This window comes from Malus sylvestris, chromosome 15 (genome assembly GCF_916048215.2).
Source record: "Malus sylvestris chromosome 15, drMalSylv7.2, whole genome shotgun sequence".
NCBI classification, from domain to species: domain Eukaryota; kingdom Viridiplantae; phylum Streptophyta; class Magnoliopsida; order Rosales; family Rosaceae; genus Malus; species Malus sylvestris.
In genome coordinates this window covers 52,633,078-52,657,053 of record NC_062274.1, presented here as the reverse complement: position 1 = coordinate 52,657,053, position 23,976 = coordinate 52,633,078, and the positions used below count along the sequence as shown (strand labels likewise).

At 36.7% G+C, this 23,976-nt stretch overlaps 2 protein-coding genes and 1 long non-coding RNA gene across 4 annotated transcripts in view; 1 reads left to right on the top strand and 2 right to left on the bottom strand.

Moving 5' to 3' along the window:
- Positions 1 to 9,145: 9,145 nt before the first annotated feature.
- Positions 9,146 to 10,758, bottom strand: LOC126605047 (uncharacterized). Its single transcript, XR_007616827.1, has 2 exons — positions 9,889 to 10,758; positions 9,146 to 9,401 (listed from the first exon to the last, which is right to left on the bottom strand). It is a non-coding gene; the product is annotated as an uncharacterized LOC126605047 (long non-coding RNA).
- Positions 10,759 to 12,237: 1,479 nt separating this feature from the next.
- Positions 12,238 to 18,705, top strand: LOC126605035 (probable magnesium transporter NIPA4). Its single transcript, XM_050272389.1, has 9 exons — positions 12,238 to 12,841; positions 14,599 to 14,655; positions 15,454 to 15,544; positions 15,617 to 15,777; positions 15,920 to 16,047; positions 16,174 to 16,311; positions 17,448 to 17,540; positions 18,019 to 18,124; positions 18,298 to 18,705. The coding sequence occupies exons 1-9, from the start codon at positions 12,667 to 12,669 to the stop codon at positions 18,402 to 18,404; spliced, it is 1,056 nt and encodes a 351-aa protein (XP_050128346.1). The 5' UTR covers positions 12,238 to 12,666; the 3' UTR covers positions 18,405 to 18,705.
- Positions 18,706 to 19,779: 1,074 nt separating this feature from the next.
- LOC126605044 (uncharacterized) overlaps positions 19,780 to 23,976 on the bottom strand; it is a 52,807-nt gene continuing 48,610 nt past the window's right edge. Inside the window, exons 2-3 of one of the 2 annotated variants that reach the window (XM_050272398.1) lie at positions 22,230 to 22,399; positions 19,780 to 20,176 (exon numbers count right to left, since the gene is read on the bottom strand). In XM_050272398.1, the coding sequence (XP_050128355.1) occupies positions 20,071 to 20,176; positions 22,230 to 22,318 (195 nt within the window). In that variant the 5' untranslated portion in view covers positions 22,319 to 22,399 and the 3' untranslated portion in view covers positions 19,780 to 20,070. Of the gene's footprint in view, positions 20,177 to 22,229; positions 22,419 to 23,976 lie in introns of both variants that reach the window. The other variant, XM_050272397.1, reaches the window with a different exon arrangement.

The following is a 23,976-nucleotide window of genomic DNA, read 5'->3' as shown; positions in this document are numbered from 1 at the left end:
TCGATTCAAGGGTCGTTGATATTTGATCTTGAATTGGGTTGGGAGTTTCTTCAAGGGCCGTCACGACTTGATCTTGAATTAGGCTGAAAGTTTCTTCAAGGGCTGTTGAGGCTTGATCTTGGGCTGGAAGTTTCTTCAAGGGCCGTCGATGCTTGATCTTGAATGAAATTGGACCACGAGGAGCTTTACGTGACAAGTGATCTTCGGCTTTGTTAGGGTTGAATCAGCATGTGCAGTTGTTGCGCTTGTTGATTCTCCACGAGCTTGATGTATCATTTTCACTTGCCTTATCTGTTCCTCTAGTAGCAGTGGCATCTTTTGCTACCTTATCTGTTCCCTCAACAGAGCGATGCTAGGTAAGCAATCAGGGAAGGAGCTTCCAAGCAATCAGTTCCAGATCAGAGGTTTGATTTCAGGTTCCAATGATTGCTCTCTTTCTCCTTATCTTGCAGGTAAAAACAAGGACAAAGTAAATGACAGGGAAAAAGCATGATATGAGATATTTTTTCTTTTGAAGAAGTAGCGGATGAATCGGCATGTGTTTTTGTTGTGCTTGTTGACTTTCCACAGACTTGGTCTTGAACTAGGTTGGAGGATTTTCTAATTTCCTCCAAAGGTCTGAATTTACTTTCCATAGGCTTAATCTTGAACTGGGTTGGAAGATCTGAGCAAGGAAGAGGAGAGCTCCCTGGCGGTGGTGGCGATTTAACGACGTTGCACGGCGAGGCTTTGCTCATCGGCGATGGTGCCAGCAAAAGGCTATTGAAGCTTCTCGAGCTTTTCGATTAGAGCAACGATACCAAGCTTGGATTTGACTTAGACTCCTCCGTCTGGATTATGCTACAAGGAAGGGCGTCATGTTATAGTGACCTGTTACATCTCATCATTGTACATCGTTGCATTTTTCTCTGCTTGTTTTTTTTTTTGGCAGGTTCCCCCGTAAATGTGATTCCAGCTAATTCAACTAGCCCGGTGAAAACAAGTAAGTGGCCAAGGCCAGACCTGAAGGTTTTGTGATGCGGCAACAGAAACATGTTGCTTGTTGCCGTAGTTCTAAACCATCCTTGTATTGTCGACGAGCATCGGGACCATAGTTGGGCACGATGGGTTCCTCATTGATCATTTTGCTTCAATCTTTTGCATAGCAGAAGTGGTGCGTAACCTTTGCATTTGGATGGTCCTTCAGATCATCACTTCTCAGCAACTCATCCATGTTTGACAGTTTCAGTGTAAAGAGCCAACATCATATCAACTGTTATGAGGTATTTGCTGAGGAACTTCGAGACCTAACAACAATTGAAGATGAGTACTCGAAAGCAATGCTAGGTATGCAACAAGGCAAAGGTTCTGGTCAATCAGTTCCAGATCAGAAGTTTGATTTCAAGTTCCGATTGATTGCTTTCTTTTTTCTTGTCTTGCAGGTAAGAGTAAGGGCAAAGGAAAAGATGGGGAAAAAGCATGGTATGAGATACTTTTGCTTTGGTGTGACTTGGTTGAAGAGGTATTCTCGGAGAGAAAGAAAACTGAGTATTTCGAGATGCTTCGTTGGAAATGCACTCTCGGAGGTGGGGAAGAATTAGGCATTCTTGCAAGTCTGTCTTGCCATGGAGGACGGATTCTTGCAAGTCTGTCTTGCCATGGAGAACGGAAGTCGACATATATAGGGATTTGCCCATAGCAAGTAGTGGTGTTGTTTCTTCACCATTGTCAACGACAATGGTGTAATTGGAATGGTAAAATTCACGCGTTTTTAACTTTGTCAGAGATTTGTAATATTCTTTTACTCTTGTCAACAACAGTGGGTTATTGGAACAATAAAATTCACGTGTTTTTCAACCTTGTCAGAGATTTTTGACAAAGTTGCCCGTGATATCCGAAAAGCTAAGATTGCGTCTGAGAAGTGCCGACAAACTTTATTAAAAAAAATCTGGCTTTTGAAATTCAGATAGTGGTGCCTCTTCGATTTTTGAACAAGTGGCTAGCTTTTGAAATTCGAAGAGCGGCGCCTCTTCGATTTTTGAACAAGCGGCTTTGTTATCTCTTCGATTTCTAAACAAGTAGTTCTGTTGCCTCTTCAATTTTTGAACAAGTGGCCCTGTTGCATTTTCGAATTCTGAACAAGTGGCCTTGTTGCATCTTCTTTTTATAGAGGCATCAATTATATTCAAATGCACGCTCAGAAAATTGCTGTCTGTAGAAATTTCTCCTTTGTTGCACTTTTGAGATTTATTTAACCTTATTTTCCTTCATCATTTCTGAAAATGGCTTGCCCATCTGACCATCATTTATATTTGAATGTTGTGGAAGATGCAGACATGTCTTCTCAAACCAACATATGACACTCATCCTTCTTATCCCCTAATGGTCATCTTAGTTGAGGATTTGTGATAAAGAATGACATAACTGCTACGGTGGTAGTTAGGAATTTTCTCACCCCCTAAGTATAACATGATGTTTTCCAAGCGGTCTGATGAGTTGGTTGTTCAAGACTCTCTGGCTTTCAGTGTTCAGTGTGTAGGCTTTGTATTGAATATGGGTCAACGCCTTTTTGCTCAAACTCACCAAGTTAATCATTGATGATTGAGGTGACAAGTCTTAGACAAGAGATCCGAGGGCTTAAGCACACGAATAGAGAGTTGCACATGCTTACAAACAATTACTCAACGAGCATGAAAATAAAGTTTGACCAGCTACAGGAATCCAAAAGTCAGATCAAAGTGATCATCAAAGGTTTGTGACTTTATTCCACAGGCACATTTTGCCTTCATCGTCTAGAGTTTTACCAAGTGTTGAGGCTCTAAATAATCAACCTTCGGTGCATCTTCTTTCTGGAGTTCTGCCACGTATTGAGGCGTCGCATGATCACTATTTAGTGCCTCCTCATTCTGGGGTTCTACCCAGTATTGAGGCTTCACATGAGTAACCTTTGTGAAGACTCCCTCTTGTTTTTTTTTTTTTTTTTTTTGTGTTTTTTTAACCCATGTATAGACACATTTTTGTAATTTTTCAGAGATTTGAATAAATGAGTTTTATTTCATTCAGTGTATTTTATTTTTTTATTTATTATTATTTTGTTGGATGGTGCCTGATGTACCATCCCCTTTTTTTATTATTTATTATTTTTTAGATGGTGGAGATGCCATCAAATTTTTTTTATATTTTTTATTATTTTTTTTAAGATGGTGGAGGTGCCATCAATTTTTTTTTAATTATTATTTTTAGATGGTGGAGGTGCCACGAAATTTTTTATTATTTTTAGATGGTGGAGGTGCCATCAATTTATATATATATATATATATATTTTATTATTTTTTGGATGGTGAAAGTGTCACATCCTACCCCGAGCCCCAACCACATTCTGGGCTCGACTCCGTTGTAGCACGATATTGTCCATTTTAAGCCCCGACCACGCCCTCACGGTTTTGTTTCTGGGAACTCAAACGAGAACTTCCCAATGAGTCACCCATCCTGGGAATGCTCTCGCGCGAACTCGCTTAACTTCGAAGTTCCGATGGAACCCGAAGCTAGTGAGCTCCCAAAAAGCCTCTTGCTAGGTAAAAATGGGAATATACATATAAGGCTTACATGATCTACTCCCCTGGGTGATGTGGGATGTTACAATCCACCCCCCTTAGGGGCTCGACGTCCTCGTCGACACACTTCCAGCTAGGGATTGGCTCTGATACCAAATTGTCACATCCCGGCCCGGGCCCCCACCACATCCCGGCCTAGACTCTGCCGTAGCACGATATTGTCCGCTTTAGGCCACGACCACGCCCTCACGGTTTTGTTTCTGGGAACTCAGACGAGAACTTCCCAGTGGGTCACCTATCCTAGGAATGCTCACGCGCGAACTCGCTTTACTTTAGAGTTCCGATAGAACCTAAAGCCAATGAGCTTCCCAAAGGCCTCATGTTAGGTAGAGATGAGAATATACATATAAGGCTTACAAGATCCACTCCCCTGGGCGATGTGGAATGTTACAGGAAGTGCCATCAATTTTTTTATTTATTATTATTTCCTTCCTTTTCAATTACCTATAAAACGACACCCTCTTCAACCATTCTTTTGCACATCCCACACTTTTCTTTGAAGAGAAAACAAAAACAAAACAGTGAGTTTTTTTTGTTTTGTTTTTTTTGTTGGGCTTCTGTGGTTTGGGCCGTGGCTTGAATTTTGGGCCATTGGGCATGATGAGACCTCCACCATCTTAAAAAAAATTAAAAAAAAATTGATGGCACCTCCAACATCTTAAAAAAATATTAAAAAAAATTGATGGCACATCCACCATCTAAAAAAAAGAAGGGATGGTGCATCAGGCACCATCCGACAAAATAATAAATAAATAATAATAATAAATAAAATACACTGAATGAAATAAAACTCATTTATTGATATCTCTGAAAAATTACAAGAATGTGCCTATACATGAGTTAAAAAAACAAACAAACACACAAACAGGAGGGAGTTTTCACAAAGGTTACTCATGTGAAGCCTCAGTACTCAGCAAAACCCCAGAAGGAATAGGTACTGGAAAGTGATCATGCGACGCTTCAGTACTTGGTGGAACTCCATAAAAAAGAGGCGCCGGATGTTGATTATTTGAAGCCTCAACACTTGGTAAAACTCCAGACAATGAAGGCAAAATGTGTATTTGGAATAAAGCCACAAATCTCTGATGATCAAATTGAATCAGACTTTCGGATTCCTGCAGCTGATCAAACTTTCTTTTCATGCTTGTTAAGTAATTGTTTGCAAGCATGTGCAACTCTCTATTCTCGTGCTTAAGCCCTTAGATCTTTTGTCTAAGACTCGCCACCTTAGCCATCAATGATTCAAACTGGCGAGTTTGAGCAAGAAGACGTTGGCCTTTATTCGATACAGAGCATGCACATTGAACACTGAAATCCAGATAGTCTTGAACATCCAACTCATCGGATTGCTGGGAAAACATCTTGTTATCCTTGGGGGTGAGAAGATTCCTAGCTACCACTGTAGCAATTATGTAATTCTTCATCATAGAATCCCTAACTGTAAGATGACCGTTAGAGGATAAGAAGGATGGGTGTCATATGTTGTCTTGAGAAGAGATGTTTGCATCTTTCACAACATTCAAGTCAAAACGACGGTCAGATGGGCAAGCCATTTTAAGAAATGATGAAGAAAAAGAGGTCAGATAAATCTCAGAAGTGCAACAAAGGAGAAATTTCTACAGGCAATGATTTTCTGAGCGTGCTTTTGAACATAATTAATGCCTCTATAAAAAGAAGAGGCAACATGGCTACTTGTTCAGAAATCGAAAAGGCAACAGGGCCACTTGTTCAAAAATCGAAGAGGTATTGCTCTTCGAATTTCAAAACCGGATTTTCTGAATAAAGTTTGTCGGCACTTCTCAAACACAATCTCAACTTTTCTGATATCACGGGCAACTTGTCAAAAATATTTGACAAAGTTGAAAACACATGAATTTTACTATTCCAATTACCCCATTGTTGTTTACAAGAGTAAAGGAATAACACCAATCTCTGACAAAGCTGAAAACGCGTGAATTTTACTATTCCAATTACACCATTGTTGCTGACAGGAGTAAATGAACAACACCACTACTTGCAATTGGGAAATCCTTATATATGTTGACCTCCGTCCTCCATGGCAAAGCAGACCTATAAAATGCCTAACTCTTCCTCCCCTCTGAGAATGCATCTTTAACAAAGCATCTCGAAATACTCGGGTTTCTTCCTTTCCGAGAATATTTCTTCAAACAAGTCATACCAGAGTAAAAGTATCTCATATCATCATGGTCGAAAGTAAGAGTATCTCATATCATGCTTTTTCCCTGTCATTTTCTTTGTCCTTGTTCTTACCTACAAAACAAGGAGAAAGAGAACAATTAGTCGGAACTTGAAATCAAACTTCTGATCTGGAACTGATTGCCTGGAACCTTTGCCTGGTTGCTTACCTGGCATTGCTCTCGAGTACTCATATTCAATTGTTGTTAGGTTTCAAATTTCTTCAGCAAATACATCAGAACAGTTGATATAATGCTGGCTCTTTACACTAAAGCTGCCAAGCATGGATGAGTTACTGAGAAATGATGTTTTGAAAGATCATCCAAGGGCAAAGGTTGCACACCACTTCTGCCTAGGGAACAGATAAGACAAGTGAAAATGATACATCAATCTCGTGAAGAATCAACAAGCACAACAGCTACACATGCTAATTCGTCCTCGACGGAGCCGAATATCACTTACTACTTGAAGCTTCTCGTAGCCTTGATGGCACTTGAAGCAATCACAAGTCTGATTCAAGATCAAGTGTCCACCACCCTTAAATCAAATTTAGCTCCAGATAAAATGAGTAAATTCAGACCTTTAGAGGAAACCAGAAAACCGTCCAGCCCAGTTCAAGATTAAGCCTGTGAAAAGTCAACAAGCTCAATAAAACACGTGTCGATTCATCCACTACCAAAACCAAAGATCATCCACCACGTGAAGCTCCTCGTGGTCCAATTTTATTTAAGATCAAGCCTCGACGACCCTTGAAGAAACTTCTAGCCTAATTCAATATCAAGCCTCGACGGCCCTTGAAGAAATTTTCAGCCCAATTCAAGATTAAGCCTTGACGGCTCTTGAATCGATATCTACATTGAGGGACTTCAAAACACATCTTCTACACGTGACAAGCACATGTATATGACGCGTCTTGAAGTGGAGGCATTTGTAGACATTGAATTTTTTTGGTGAAATAAATGTTGACCAATGCATTAAAGTTTCAACATGCCGAGGCATACATGGCATATGCCACATGTCACACAAATTGTACACATAGCGTGTGACTTAACAAAAATTAGACGGGTTATCAAGAAGGACACGTGCCAACACTTGGTAGAAATGATTTATTTGATTTGATTATTATATTCAAGACCAATGCTTGAAAAACTCTATAAATAGAAGGCTAAGCACTTCATTTCATTCACCAATTTACAAACCAACACATTCACACACTTCACACACCTAAAACCTTGAAACTTTGAAATTCTAAAGGGTGTTGTTGATCCAAGGGTCGCGGTGACTTGATCTTAGATTGAACGGTTGCCTCAATTATTTGGCTTGTGGCGAAGGAAGAACCAGCACGTGTAGCGATGCTTGTTGATTCTTCAAAGGTGTTGATGAAGAATGAAGAGCGCTTTCTTTCAGAATTCTTGGGAATTTGGGAGGTTTGATGCTTGAGAGCTTTAGAGTTTCAAAGCTTCAAGGTGTGTGTGAAGTGAATTGGTTTGTAAATTGGTGAATGAATTGGTTTGTAAATTGGTTTATAGAGTTTTCAAGCCTTGGTCTTGAATTTAATAATCAAATCAAATAAATCTTTTCTGCCAAGTGTTAACACGTGTCCTTATTGATGACTCATCTGATTTTTGTTGAGTCACACGCTATGTATACAATTTGTGCGACATGTGGCACATGCCATGTATGCCTCGGCACGTTGAAACTTTAATACGTTGGTCAATATTTATTTCATCGAAATTTCGATGTCTACAGTATTCTCCACTCGATATGTCAAATTAACTTATTAAATTATTATATTATACAATAAATGATTAAACTAATAAAATTTTAATAAAAAGCATTTAATATCATTAAATCCGGACCATTCACCTTTTTCTTAAACAAAAGGAGACTGTTCACTTGGCTTGATTGAACAAACAAGAACCGGTCAACAACATAAAAAATATATAAACAACCATTAATAATTAATTTTGAAACCGCTGTCAAATTTGACAGCAACCCTCTTGGTGCCAATCCATGTCAGCGCCATATAGGAATTGACATTTCGGTTGGAGAACATTAGTGTGATATTTTATTTTTTACTATTATAGCTTATGTAGATATTTTGACATCTCCTTTGGAGATGTTCTAATATGATTAATCTAACTGTAAAAAAAAGATCTAACGGTCCAAATTTAAATCCAACGGCTAAAGTAATTAAAAAAAATTCTTTTATGTATTTCATATTCTTTCATGTGTTCCACTAGTTTCATGGTGTCGGTTTAGTGATTTTAATATTTATCGAAATCTAAATATTTTTAGGTTAAAATGTTCAAAATATTAAATTAGGATAGTCTACATAATATTTTTTTTAAAGTTACTTTAAGAAAAAATTATCCCAAATTCATCCTTTAACAATATTGGGCTAAAAATTTAACCCAAAATGATTGGAGTAGAAAAACCATTTTTAGGTTAACCTAAATTTTTTGGGTTAAAAATTTTGGGTTTTAACCCAAGGGTTGGAGATGGCCTTATAAATGTTATAAATCAAAACTCCAATACCACAAATGTTCCAACTTTGTGCTATGTTTAAAAACCTAAATGTACCATAGACGTATTGTCACACCCTGATCTAGAATGTCCACTTGGACACCCGAATCAAGATGTGATAGCCGACACCTGGAAGGGTGACGAAGCCAAAGAGTGTAGTGATGTGGAAAATGTGAAAAAATTAAAACCTAAGAGTGACTAATTTAGAGTGCGCATGTGAGCGGGATTGAACCCATATCACACAAGTGATGTCAGAGCATAGATAAATTGCAGTAAAATAAGAGTAAGGATAATTATACCTAAAGGAGAAGTCTCATACGCAACAGTTTTTACTGTCAATCCTCGTCGTTACGAAACCTCTGCCACTAAATTCCTGGAAGGGCGAAAAACAAAGGTGAGTGGGTCTAAAAATAAAGTTTTATAAAACTTTTTCTGAAATGTGTAACCCCTCGCTGTAAAACAAATATATGGTTTCCCCAACAATATTATAACAATAGTAAGTAATAAGTACCCTGCACCACAAGTAATCTATTGGATGTGGGCACAATAAACATGTATCTCAACATCAAAACTCAATTTGCCATTATAAGAAATCACTGCTCATTAATTTATGTAAGCGCTAGGTATAGATTTTACATTCTAGTACCACATCACGTGAGTGGTGCTAATCGTATCACATTACGAGTCTAACACAACATACAAAAGAACAAGCTGGCACCTAATTCTGGATCCAAAGCGAATGTAAACGGTGCATGTGAACTACATGTCAAGCTGATCCTTGACCCATGACAGTACAAAAATCTAAGAGACACCGTGCAACCATGTAATAATGAGCATGTAAAATACAAGGATGTCATGCCACAAGTTTATGTTCACAAATATTATTTAACACATAATGTATGAAAAGGCTATTTGTGAAGCTAAACATGACATGTCACTTCGTAATAAATATATACGTAATTATTAGGAAAATCATATATACAATTATATACATGTATACGTAAAAACAAAAGACCCACTCACAGTTACTTGCGATGCTACATCCTTTCGAGCTAAGAAAGTCGAAGTCTTCGATAGTAATTACACCTAAGCATAATATTGAGTCCCATTAGTAAAACTCAACTAAAAAGATTTAATTTGGAAAAACGGATGGCGGATTCGGAATCAGCACATCGAAATATGCTAAGGAGGGTCTTGGGCAAATTTTGAAAAAAAAGTCAACAAAAAATCAACCGAGTTGCCCCCGTGGTCAACTATGTTAAAACTTCAGAATTTTCCAAAATGTATGTCAAAAATGGACTCGGAAAGTCGAAGTTAGCCTATGACTTCGAGAAAATTTCAAAAAAATCAACTAACAATCACCAGTTAAACTCAACGGAACATTCTCTCCTAAGATGGAATATTCTTTTAAAGTTAACTGGAAGTTAACAGAATATTTTTTTCATTTTTTTCTTCTTCTACGGCCAGATTTTCTGGGTAATATTTAACCAAAGATTTCTCATTCGTTTCTCAACCAAAATTGTCCCATAATGTATCAAAACGAAGTTAGGAAAGTGTAAAACAAGATTATAACTATTTGGAAGCCGAATGGTTGCCGTAGATGGCTGGAAAAAAGCCTTAAAAGTGACTGGTCCGTCGGAAACTGGGTAACACGCCGGAAAACTGGACAAACTTTAAACGTGCATAACTTTGTCAATACTTAACGAAATTGAGTGATTCGAAAACAAAAATTGTACTTCTCAATGAGACAAAGAAAATAGTATCTTTCTTGATGGCTAACTTGCCCTGGTTTGATCGAAAAATGGCTCGAAAGCCACGAAGGTCGCCAGATTCTGGAAATTTTGGCCGGATTTTGTCAAAAATTTTAAAATTTCATATCTTCTTCATTTCTCAACCTTTTTTGACGTACTTTATATGAAAATGAAGCTTAGAAAGAGAAAAACAAGTTTATACCTTAGAAAGTCCAAAAAGTGGGCGGATATTGTCTGAAAATAGCTCAAAAGACACGGCTCAAATTCCGAGATCTCGAATCCGTGTGTTTTCACGTTGGCTTTGGTTCAAACTTAGACAAGGGACCTCGGAGAGTTGTGTAGTAGCTTCTAGATCTTCCAAAACTTTGTAACTCGATCAGAAAATCGTCTGGAAAATTTGATTTGAGTCGGAGCTTCCAAGTTCGATGTTCGAAACACAGTTGTTTTCGATTCTGTTTATATGGACGAACTCGTGAGGACGTGAGGATTACGATGGTGGTAATTTTAAGTTCGATCTAATACGTTTTGGATGATGTGTTTGGTTGCAGAGAAGAAGAGAGGGTACGGTTTGTAGAGAGAGAGAGAAGATGAGAGAGAGAGGAATAGGGATTTGTCTGATATGATTGAGGGAGAGACGCGGGTTAACAGAATGATTGTGGAGCAAGATAAAGAAAATAATTGTTCAGTTAGTGTGGTAGGCACCGATTGGAAAAGAAAATATAGAATATGTTTTAATGGAGACGGCCTAACTCACATTAACCATCAACACGGTTCAATGATACTGCAACATTTGTCAATCTGCATACAATTTTACCCGTTATTAACGTACCTATTTATCTATATTATTTATATTATCTATCTATTTATATTATTAAGAGAACCGTTATTGTCAACTTTTTGACACACGTCAATTTTGCCCCTCACTTTTGAATGCACAATGTTGACATGAGGAGGGCAAGATGGTAATTTCAACCTTTTGACAAAATAATAATCATATCCTCATTTTTTTCTATTTTACCCTTACTTTTGATACATAATATTTACATAAGAGGGTAAAATGGTAATTATGTAATATTAAGACAAATATGCCCTTATTAAGAGATCCCATTATCATTGTCTCATACTATTTTTAAAAAATTTAAAAACTAATCACACTCCTTAATCACTCCTTAATCAAAAACAAAAAAGAAAATGAAATTGTTCACACACAAAGTGTGTGCTTATACCCTAGTTTTAATTAAGCACAACCTTTTCATTACAAAACCGATTCGAGTCTAATTCGCGCCCACACGTCCGTAATAACGAGTACTATTTTAATTACGATAATATGAAAATAAATTAAAAACCAAATTACAACGTCCATGTTAGACTCCACTTTACTAATAAGGGTATAATCGACATTTTACATAGAAAATTAGGGACGGGTCGTCACGCGTACTAAATATTGTTGTATGTTTAAAACCTAAATGTACTACAAACTAAAATTATTGTGTCAAAAACTAATTCTACCCAAAGTAATAAAAAAAAAATTAAATCAAAGACTTATTTTGGAAGAAAAAAATATTTAACTTTTGAATAAAAAAATTTTATGTTACAAAAAAAAAGATTAACAAGTAGTAACTGATATCTCACCAAAATAGAAAGAAATTCCTCCAACAACTAAAGAGACAAATTTAAAAATAAATATATGACATTTTGGTGTATATAAAGCATAAATGACATGTAAGTAAATAACATTTGAAAATATTATGATCGTCTCTAAAAGATATATCAAATTCTAAGTGGAATGTCACGCAATCAAATTTGAAGGTATAACGAAACTTCAATCGATATGTCAATCAATCCATGACATCCTATGTGGATTGACATATGAGTCTTTTGGTGTCAAATTTGACATATGAAAAATATGATGTCAAATAATTTTAATTATTTTTTTTATATTTTTTTGACATTGCTTCATCAATGATCAAATTAACATTTGACATTTATCTTTCAACATGTTCATTGAAAATGCTCTAACGTGGCTATCAAAGCGTCTTAAACAAATTCGGAAAAAAAAAACATATATTTAGTAAAAAAATTGTTGAAAAGAGGTAGGGATTCTAATTTGTATTTTTTTTTTGTTTGAAAATTTACACAATAAAGAAGAAAAGAAAGAAGATGGAGTACAACCATAATCAACCTTGGTCCGAGTGAAGTCGCTGCGATGGGTAAACCAGCTTTAAAAATATTAATTAAAACCCAAAACTTCGATTCCCGTTAACACACACGACACACCACCTCTCCCTCTCCTTCTCTCCTCTGCCTTCCGATCTACTCCAGCTGTATATTGGTTGAGTACCCACCGCCAACTCACCTGTGCCGACATTATCTTCAATCACTTCTCCATCTACATCTCTGTATTCTGTGAACGACGATCCAGCGAGCGAGCGTGGTTGCTTTCCCAACTCACTCCGAGTCCCGGCCGAGTCAAAAATCGGCCTCTCTTTTGGGGGCTATTTTTCACTTTTGCGACGGTAATGATACAGTCGAAGCGTGTGAGCTGAGAAGAAGAAGAAGGAGGTTGCTAGGGTTTTTGAATTTTGGGGGTTTTCTCGGCCATGGCGTCCGAGGGTCAGAGCCCCCCGATGAGCTGGAGAGACTCGTACAAGGGGATGTCCTCTGACAACATCAAGGGTTTGATTCTTGCTTTGTCTTCAAGTTTGTTTATCGGTGCTAGTTTCATTGTGAAGAAGAAGGGATTGAAAAAGGCTGGGGCTTCTGGCATCAGAGCAGGTTTGTAATTCTAAATGCTTATCTGGGTTCTTCACTTTTGATCATTCTGATGTGAGATTCTTGTCAATGGAGCAATTGGGTTTTTGAGGTTATGTTCAAATTGTTGCAATTTTCAAAATGTACTGCGAATTTATCGAAAATGGAATATGAGTTAGAATGTGAATCAGTCCAGATTGGTGGGCAAAGCTGTTCTATTTAGTTGATTGAAGTTGACTCTAAATTCTTGCTGATATGTGCTGTTTTGTTTTTAAAACCCCAATTTCACTCAATATTAATTGGGCAGCTTTGTAAACTTAAATCTCACTTTGTCAAGATATGATGCGATTCGTGTGTCTGTAAGTGTGCATTCATTTCTAACCATATGCAGGATTTGATAATATTGAATAATTGGATTTGATTCTAGACTTTGTTGTTTTAACTTTCTATCTCTTTCATGTAACGCGGAAATGGAAATGGGATGTATGAAGATTGATTCATAAAGTTGTTGATTTTAGAGATTTTTCTTCAGTTGTAAATTGCTTTTGTTCGACTGATTAGTGCAGTTCTGACCTACAGAATATTACTCCGTGTGAAAAAAAAAAAAAAAACTTAATTTAAACCAAGTCCTAAGTATCAGTTGACATTAACCGCATGTCACTGCAAATATTTTTTTGCCAATGTATGATTGTCATATGTTAACTTATATTAGCTGTCACACGCATGGTGCGTTTCAGACACCTGAGATGAAAGAAGCTCAGAAGTGAAAGGTTCTACATTCAAGGGATAAGTTTGTGAAGTTTCTTATATTTTTTATTTTAATCAGTGACTATTTAGATTTCTTTATTTTCCATATGGCATTGACGTCCGTCCAAAGAGTTTCTCATTTCTGTGTCATAATTAGTCCTCTAGACTTCTTTGCAAGGTTTCTTATAGTTCCATCTATCAGTGTTACATCTTGTCTTTCATAATAATTGATAGTTCTTATTAACAGTTTTAATAAATTCATGTTTCTCAAAGAAAAGACGGCTTTCTTTCCAAGGTTGAAAACCCTGCCATAGATGCATTATATCAAGGCAGCTAATTATTTGTGGGTTTGGTTTCTTATGTGAAATTTATTTTATGCATTTATTTTATTATATCAAGGCAGCCTCTCCATAAAATGGGGGTAAGGCTAGCCGACATTCACCTCTCCCAGACCCTGCGTAAAGCGGGAGCCTTGTGCACTGGGTATGACCTTTTATTGATTTTGTTTTGCCAGATTAAGTATCACTTGAAATTAGATCATTCTGGTTTTACATTTTTTGTGTTACACATCTATGATTCAGTTGATTTGAATTGAAAATTTTAGATATTTTTCATCCTGAAACCATTGACCAAATCAAGTATTGCAATATGGTCTCTAAGTGATTGGTAGCAGTTTGATCTTGTGTAGAAGAATGTAATGATAGAACATTGTCTGGATATTGGACACTTTTAATTCAAGTCCAGTGATCATTAGTTTATGGGTTTTTCTTTTATTTATGGCATATTACTGATCATCTAATATTTTTCTTGTTAACTTCTGTGGTATTTTAATACATCACCTTACTTTTGTCATAAAAAAAACCAGTATCTCAACAACATATAGACAGCACTTGGTTTTGGAATACGCTAGATAATTTCAGCTTTTCTTTCATGCCTTTGGTTCTTTTCTATTCTTTTGTGCTTTATATGTTTCTGTATTCTGTTCTTGTGTGACAGTGGATAATAGGTATTGAATCATTTTATATGTTTGACAGGAGTCGGAGGATATTCTTACCTATACGAGCCACTTTGGTGGGTAGGCATGATAACGAGTGAGTTATATATTTCTCTTTTTCAGTTACGTGATCAATGAAAATCAATTATTTGTTTCTCTGGCAGACTATTCTTTCTATTTATGTTACTGAAAGGTACTGAAGGTGGTTATTTTGAATATTATAGGAAAACAAATGACATTTTCTGACCTGTGTGTACACTGAACATACAAACATATGGATCCTAGTGGACAAATGTTTGATACAGTAAAACTGGTACACTTGTAGACAAGCTTCAAACTTCAGGGAAAGAATGGGTGTTAGGGAAAATTTACTTTACAAGATCAAAATTCAGGAAAATTTACTTTACAAGATCAAAATTCAGGGAAAGCCTTTTGCACCGTTAGACATGAATAAGATGGCATACGTGTCATTGAAAATTACTTCACGATGTATAACTCTAAGGATACTTCTATTTTTGGCTAATCTTGGTGAACGAAATTCAAGCATTTCAGAGAGCCTTGACAGTAAAATCATTGCTTCCTCGTCAGAAACAATAGACTAAAGATGGATGCAAATTGTAGACTAATGTCCGCACACTCATTAACCTCATGTTTCAAAGCTTCAGGGTGGCTTAGCATGGTTTTCCATTTGTCTTGTTGCAATAAAGTTGTTTCTTTCTCAGAAAAAGTAAATAGGAATGACTGATCGTTCTCTGGTATCTACATGCTAATGTATACCTGATCATAGAAACAAGCATTTTATAGTCTAAGGAACCAAATAGTTATTTGTGTGTCTTATGGTCATGGCCTTATTTTTGAAAAGGAAGATTCTGACAGACAATTGCCATTTTGACAGTGATTGTTGGGGAAATTGCTAATTTTGCGGCTTATGCGTTTGCGCCAGCTATACTAGTAACTCCTCTTGGTGCTCTCAGCATAATTATCAGGCATGATAAAAATTCACACATCCATATGGTTGCTTCTTATTGTTTAGTGCTGATTGTAATATTGTCCTGCAGTGCTGTACTTGCACATATAATTTTACGTGAGAGGCTTCATATTTTTGGGGTTCTTGGTTGTGCTCTGTGTGTTGTGGGTTCTACAACAATTGTTTTACATGCTCCTCAAGAACGTATGATTGAATCTGTTACAGAAGTTTGGGATCTTGCCATGGAACCAGGTAATTGGTTCATTTTCTCCATCTAATTGTTCTTTTATTGTATTTTATTCTTAATTTCATGTTTTAGTCTATGGTTTATGCTCCTTTGGCTACATTACGAGGAAAAAGGATATTTTTCGATAATCATACTGGTTTGTTGTAGGTTTTCTCATGTATGCAGCTTTGGTCATAACTGCTGTGTTTATACTTATATTCCACTTTATCCCGCAATATGGCCAGACACACATAATGGTCTACATTGGAGTTTGTTCCCTCGTTGGCTCCTTATCGGTATGTATTGCCGTATATTTTCATTAATTTGAAGTCTGCTTGCCCTATCTATGTGATGTTGTCTTCTTTTCAAATGTGTTTTTTTTTTTAAAAAAAAAAAAAAACTCTAAAGGTGTCCTTTGACAGGTCATGAGTGTTAAAGCACTTGGAATTGCTTTGAAGTTGACATTATCGGGCATGAATCAACTAGTTTATCCCCAGACTTGGGTCTTCACTCTAGTTGTCATTTCTTGTGTGCTTACCCAAATGAATTATTTGAATAAGGTAAGTATTAGTCGTTTTTCTGTCCTTGCGTCGTTCTTTATTTTAATTTTTCGTTTGTTATTATTTTGATCTTTCAAATAAACACTCGGACTTGCTTTGAAGTTGATATTGTCGAGCAAAAACCAACTAGTTTATTCCTAAACTCAGGTCTACACTTTAGTTATCATTACTTTTGTGCATACCCAAATAAATTAGTTATAATTACCATCACTTCTTTGACCAAACCCAAGTCTTAGTCTTACAATAATGCTTTTAGTTGACTCTTTTTCTTCTCACGTAATAAAAATTTTAGGACAGAGAAAAATGGAAGAGAAAAAAACATAGTGATAATGCCAACAATCTGAAAAGGAACTAACGATTGTATTGAGGAAGGCCTGAGATTGGGAAAAAGTCCAATCATGAATTTTGTCCCTATCTTGGTTCTTCCGCATTTGCTTTCATTTATGTTCAAAGCCAGCATAGAGATGCAGTATGTCCCAGGTTTTCACCTACGATATGCGTATATGCTTTATTGTGGCAAACCTGCAATAGTTCACATTGTGTGGTTGTGGGTATTGTTTTCTTTGTAAGCAAGTGATTTTGTAATTTCATACTCAACAAGTATTGCTCCTTGATATCTGTTCCGTTTCTTTTGGATAGGAAACTGATGTTTCAATCCAACATTACAAAGTGAATTCACAGAATTGGTAAAATGACCAGCAAACTAGATAACTATCATAGATGGTAGGTAACCCAGCCCAAAAAATTTATACAAGAACGTAGGTATACCAAGAGAATAATAATTCGAACATTGGTTGGAGGAGAAACTGGATATTGGACGCTAAATTGCACGTAGACAATTAAAAATTTGGTGTTGATCATTTGACGTCTCCATTTAAGATGCCCTTAAATCTTTAGTAAAGCGGTTGATCATTCCTATTACCCATTATAGAAGCTAGTTGACTCATTTAATAAAGAGTTCTTAAGTTTTCACGTGTTACATATTTCCTCCTGAAATTGTAGTCACCTTCTGATTCCTTATTTTTTCTTTTTAGGTTTATGGAGAGGCTGGAATCTTTTTTACATGATTGCTTGATTATTATTGTTTTCTGATTGTTCTAATTATTATTTTGATAAGTGTTTTCCTTCCATCGCAGGCACTTGATACTTTCAACACAGCTGTGGTATCTCCTATATACTATGTTATGTTCACATCACTAACTATTCTGGCTAGCATTATCATGTTTAAGGTATGTTCTTCTTCACAGTTTGTATTGGTATGTTGCATCGTAATAGTTTTCTGATTATTTTGATTTAGAATCTGTCTGTCCATGAAACGCTTCAGTTACATAGAGGTGTACATTGCTGCTGTCCTCTCTATAATTAAAATTATAAGCTAGAACGCCAATTCTTTTTTTAGTCTGTGTGCGTGCTAAAGTCAGATTACACAGATAAATAATGGTCCATTTAATAATTGTCTTAGTTCTCAATTTTTTAAATTTATGTATTCTAATTGGTTTACTTTCTCACGTATTTTGGCTTCTTCGGTTTCCAATTCTCTCCCCCAATCTCTTTAATAAAAACAAAAACCTTATCAAATGAGCCCAAGTGGTTTCTGTGTTTTTGTTTCTTATAATCCGGTTCTCTTTTTCTTTCACCTGAGGTGCAATATTTCACACTGGTAAATTTCCATTTGCACCTTATCATGGTGTCTTATTGTGCTTTCAGGATTGGGACAGACAGAGTCCAACTCAGGTTGTGACAGAAATGTGTGGGTTTGTGACCATCCTTGGAGGAACTTTTCTTCTTCACAGAACGAAGGATATGGTTGATGGTATGCTTCCTTAAATATTTTTATCACGGATTATCATCAATCTTAGATTGTTAACAACGGACCTGTGGTTGGGTGTCTGGTATTTGTCTGCCTGGTTTTTGGACTGCATGAAAACAATTAAATTCTTTTTACGATTCTGAACCTTGGATGGGTTATTTTATCAAATTGTATAGGTTTGCCAACATCAATGTCCTCCGTGCGACTATCTAAGCATGCAGATGAAGATGGAATCGATGGTTCTGAAGGCATCCCTCTCAGACGGCAAGATAACTCCTTATAGCTCACATCTGCCGTCCCACAAGCTTGGTTGCTTATTTTCCGGGACCTTGCTAAGCGAAACTGTATTTTATGGAGCATCGTATCTAGGCCACCTATCGAATCATATATTTTTGCATAGTTTCAGAGATTGGTAAGAGTTTCCTCCTTTTTTGTTTCTCAGATTGGCTTTACAGTTACAGCCCACTTGAGAAAGACATTCGCCGGTTGTAATTTTACGCAAATTGGTTCTGCAGTATATCCTGGCTAACATTTGCCATTCATTGAATTTCTAAAGAAAAGCACAACCCCCTTTCCTTCTTGAACTTTGTGTTTATTGTCTTTGTACTACTTGTTACTGCGTCCCAGTAGATGTTGGATATCCTGGATGATAACCGTGTTCGCGGTTGTGTAGTGCCTTTATTGGGATTAGAGGTCACTGCGTGAACCTTTTGTTTTGGTTGGTCGAAACCGCGTGATCTTGCTCGGACAGCGCTTGTTTTTCAACTTGGATCACTGACCAAAAGAAAAGACAACAAAAAGCCAAGAGATACTTGCACCATCTCAAGAGGTCAACCATGGCTTTTATTTTTTGGATTCATTTTAGGGCTTCTGAAAAACCCGTTGCAAGCACGGCCTGAAACAAGGCAGAAACGTAATGCTTGCATAACGAATTTGTAATGGGAATAGGATCCTCTTCGGATTCTCTTTGTGGGGATCTGGATGATCAATAAATCGTGTCCGTTCATCGTACATCGTACAGTCAGTTTTCATTAGATACTATTTATATTCAATTTAAAATTTAAAATTTAAAATGATTTATAACCGTACGATGTACAATAAATGATATTCGAAGAGGATCCTTGTCCTCTAATGGTATTGCTAAACGAAAACTTTCTGAGAAAAAGTGGAACACGGGAAATGAAAATACCGAGTTGCATTTCGTAGACAACTCCAACTTGCGACCTGCTTTTCGTGCATTAAGGTTTTGGGGTTGGATGTAAACTTATTAGGGTTTACTTCGTACGCCTAAACCCTAGAATTGCCTTCTCACACCACAGTTTTTTTCTTTTCAAAAAGCACATTTACCAAACGCCCTAGCAACTCAAAACTTTTAGAAAAAGCAGAAGCAGATTTAAATGAGCAACCCAAAGGAGTGCTAAATCACATACAAACAAATCCACATTTTGACAGAAGTAAAAAAGTTAGTCCGTGACAAATCAGAGAAGTGAAAACGTAGTTTTTGCATTCTTTTCGTGATGTGGCGAACCAAAACCACAAGTGTTCATGTCAATCGGTAACCTGTGGTCGCTTGAAACCGCAGAATTCCGAGTATAATTCATGATGTAAAAGTATACCATGTATAGTGTGTATGCACATTGGTAGTCCTGTATCAAGACTTTTCAATCCAAATCATACGCATGCGTATAAAACTATATGCACATTAGTATTTCTGAATCATGACATCAACATAGAACATTTCTAGCATCATTTATCGGGTGACATTATTGTGTAAATCATTTTGCTTTACCTCTCCCACCTTTTATTGCATTTAATGTACTGTAAGCTTTAGCATCTTGTAAGTCATAACCACATCAAGCATTTGGCCTCAGCGGTATCTTCCTGGAAGATGAAGATGATGCAGGGAGAGCTACACTTGATCAATTTGGGTGTGAATTCGACGGTGGTTGTCACTTGGGCTTTTGCTTCAAAAGACCAGAGACTGAAGCACAGTGTGTTGAGTTGTAAGTGCATTTCTCGCAGCACGCCTGCAGCTGTTCAATGACTTTCCAGCACCTGCCAAGTATAAGCACTAGTTACAAAGTAAACATTAACATGTATAAAAGAACATAGTGCATTAGAAGCATCATAAATGCATAACATTCGACGTTACGCTAGCACATCCCAGCTTCCAGAATGCAACTGCTACGAGGACAGCTTACATACTCCAAATGTGGAAAGTTCAGCTTGATAACTGGGAGGCCTTAAAACCATATACTCTTCTGTGTCGGTTCGACACTGAAATAGTGACACGTGTTGCATCAATTACAGAACTTTTGGCTATAAACAACCACAGGTGTTCACTTTCATGGATAAGGCATATAGGAGGAAATATGTATGAAGAACAAAAAAGGGCAGCTGGAAGAGAATGCTCTGAGTAAGGTCATGACTAGTGAATGTGACCTCAGATTATGCATCGTACCACACCCAGTTCCCATGACAACAATTCAAAAGTGGATTCAATATACCGGTCAGGTTCATCACCTAGCTATTACGATGCACATCATCATAGCCCAAATTCAAATTTATAGTAACATGGCAAGCCTCTGATAACAAAAGTACAATTGAAAGCTTGATCGGGAACTGGTAAATAAGCACCAGGAGCAATTCATTGAAAAATCCACAAACTGAAAATAACATTCAACCTCCTTGATCATCATCCAAAGTTTCACTTCAAAATAAGTAGATATAACTCGCAAGTCTTTGAAACTAATCAAAAGAAGTGGATGTAATTTGTGCTAAGTAGAGACACAAGATGGAATCATAGTAATCGATTTTATTACAAAGAATGGTTTTGTAAGGAGAGAAATAAAGACAGAGACAAATAATATACCTCCTATGCAACTGTTTCTAAAGACCACCTAAGATAGCTGAAAGTGCTAAGATCTTTTTTCATTACCTGTGTTTAAAAAGAAAAAAAAGACAGCAATTTCTGTTTTCGGTCATGTTTCCTTGTTTAACGAATCTCATATGTGTAAGCTAATGGAACAACAAGATGTGAGGCTAAGATAGGGACGCAACTCCTTGATTGTCATCCACAGTTTCACCTCAAAAGATATAATTCGCGACTTATAGTTTGATTTTAAATATAAAGAATGATTTTATGTGGAGAAAAATACAGAGACAAATATTATACCTCTTAAGCCACTGTTTCTAAGACGACCTAATATAGAGACAAATCAATTTCCTTTAATTAGTTTTGTGACAGAAAAAGATGGAAACTTCTTTTTTCGGTCATATTTCCTTGTTTCAAAAACCTAACTCAAACAATCTCATATCCATAAGCTAAGGAAACATACAAAATGTGAAGTTAAGATAGAACTCCTAATCACTATAGCTGGATTGTATATACAAGTATCAGTACAATTCCCCCTCGCCGGAGATCACAGATTTACCTTCACGGTGCTAAAAGAACGTATTGTCAAGAAAACCGCTTGTGGAAACCGTTAGGGTGCATTTTTAGGGAGGATTAGCTTGGGTAGCATAACTCACTAGATCAAGGCACATTGAAGGAAAAAATGGATCATAACTTCCAAATTTGTCCAAGTTAATCAGAAAGGAAAGTCATCCCTTCTAATCCTACCTTTTTGTGGGCATTCGAACGGACAACTTTCTGTCATGAGTAACCCATCCTCTACCTTCAACTTCGATATGCCTTGAATCTAGCAATTACCCTATACAACCCAATCACCCCAAACAAACACACCCTTACCGTCTTCTTATATAAATAGAAAAGCGCCAGATTTATATATTTTTTGAAAAGCTCAGGGAAGAGTAAAGCAAGCGGCCAATCACAATGGTAAATCCCTAACCAGCTACAAATCAAATCACAGTGGATTTTATATAAATTACAATACGATGGAGAAATAAACAAAAATTCTTCTTGAATGAAAAGATATTCGATTCGACCCATGAATTTTATAGCTTCACTCTTGGGAAAGAAAATGGAGACGGTAGAAATGTTCCTCCATTTTCTCGGCAACCAAACAATATTTTCTCGGAAACCAAACAAGTGATACATAATAATAAAGAGAAGAGGAGGAAAAGGAGGATGGACGGAAGGACGTACTTTTGAGGAAGGAAGTTGTTCTTGGAGAGGCATGCTTGAATGTTGCAGGCTTCTTTCTTGCACGGCTCTTTGCTTTCTTGCCGGGCCATCTCTCTCTCTTTAAAGCATTCGATCGTCGGAAATGGCAGCTCCTCCGGTTTCTAATATTTATAGAAGTCTCAGCGAGCGACCTTCCCAGGTGTGCCGCGTCTGTCATGAGCCGGCTTATTCTTTTTCTTGCAACTTTAACATAAAAAACACTCGGTCCTGTTTATTTTAATGAAAAATCATATTTTTACATTAAAAGATCAATTTTGGTACTATTTATTTTACTCTTTATTTTGTCCTTATCATTAAAACTCAAAGTTTTCAAATCTTTTTCATTAGTTTTTTTTTTTCTTTGGGAACACTCGGTCGGACTCGGACCGATTCGATTTTGGCGATTTTTTTTTATGACCCTCTACTTCCACAGAATTTCTAACTTTACCTCCCATATTACGTCTCACTTTACTTTTTGTATTATTTATATCCCAAATTACTTTATTATATCAGCTAGGTTGAGAGATATATTACTTTCGTTGATGTGACAAGAACTCTTTGGTCTTTTTAGCGTTTAACGACAATTTTGAGAAATTGAGCTGATTAGACTATCTCTAACCTTTGAGCAAAAATCTAAAATTTTTAGTTCAGAAAATTTAGGTTTTAGCCCAAAAACAGTTTTTCTGCTCTAACATTTTGGTCTAAATTTTTTAGCCTGCAATTATTAAAGAATAAATTTAGGCTAATTTTTTCGTTTAAAGTAATTTTAAAAAAATTATGTACACTATCATAATTTAATTTTATGAATATTTTAACCTAAAAATATTTAAATTCTGATAAATATTGAAAAATCACTAAATTTGGGTGAATTTTGAGTTAAATAATTTTTTAAATTATTTTAGCCGTTGGATTTAAATTTGGGCTGTTAAATCTTTTTTTTACTGTTATATTTGATTATATTCGATCTCAGCCGTTGGATTCAATAAATCTTAGGAGACATGCCCATGTGGGTGGGGTCCCGCTGGTGGTGCCCACACCATTTTCTGGCTAAATCCTGGGGGGGGGGGATTTGGTTTTTGTTTGGCTTTTAGCTTTTAGCCCACACATTTAGTATGAGTTGAGTTGGGTTGGGTTTTTGGGGGGGGGGGGAATAAAACCTAAAAAATAGCATTTAGCCCAGGGTTGGGTTTGGTCTTAGAGTTGTGATAAAGGGAGTTTACGGTAATTTTAGTAGCTGTTAGTTTTGGTGTGTTTTTCTTGCCAATGTGATTGTTGCTATTTTAGAGTCCCAAATATGAAAATGAGAGTCTATGCTGCATCAGCAAAACTAAAACTAAAGTATCCTCCTTTGATCAATTTCACGAATGAAACGAGTATATGAGATAAGGTAAGATATAACAGTGTGTAGAAGTAAAGTGAAATTTTGTAAAGGGTAAAGGGTCATTGAAAAAATTGAATCATTTTCAAATCCTTTTCACTTAAAAGCCACAAAGATGTGAGCCTAAATAACCAAAGCTAATGTAAAGCCATCTCCAATCGAAGGGTTTAGAGGGCTAGAGGGCCGAAAATAACCTGAAAATCGTCTCCAATCGAGGGCTAGGGCAGAGGGCTCGTGGGCCCCACACAATCTGAAAGGGCCAAAAGGCCAAAGAGCTGGCCCAATCCAATCAGCCAGCTAGCCCGCGACTGGCTAGAAATTCAAAAAATCATGTCGGATATAACCGACAGG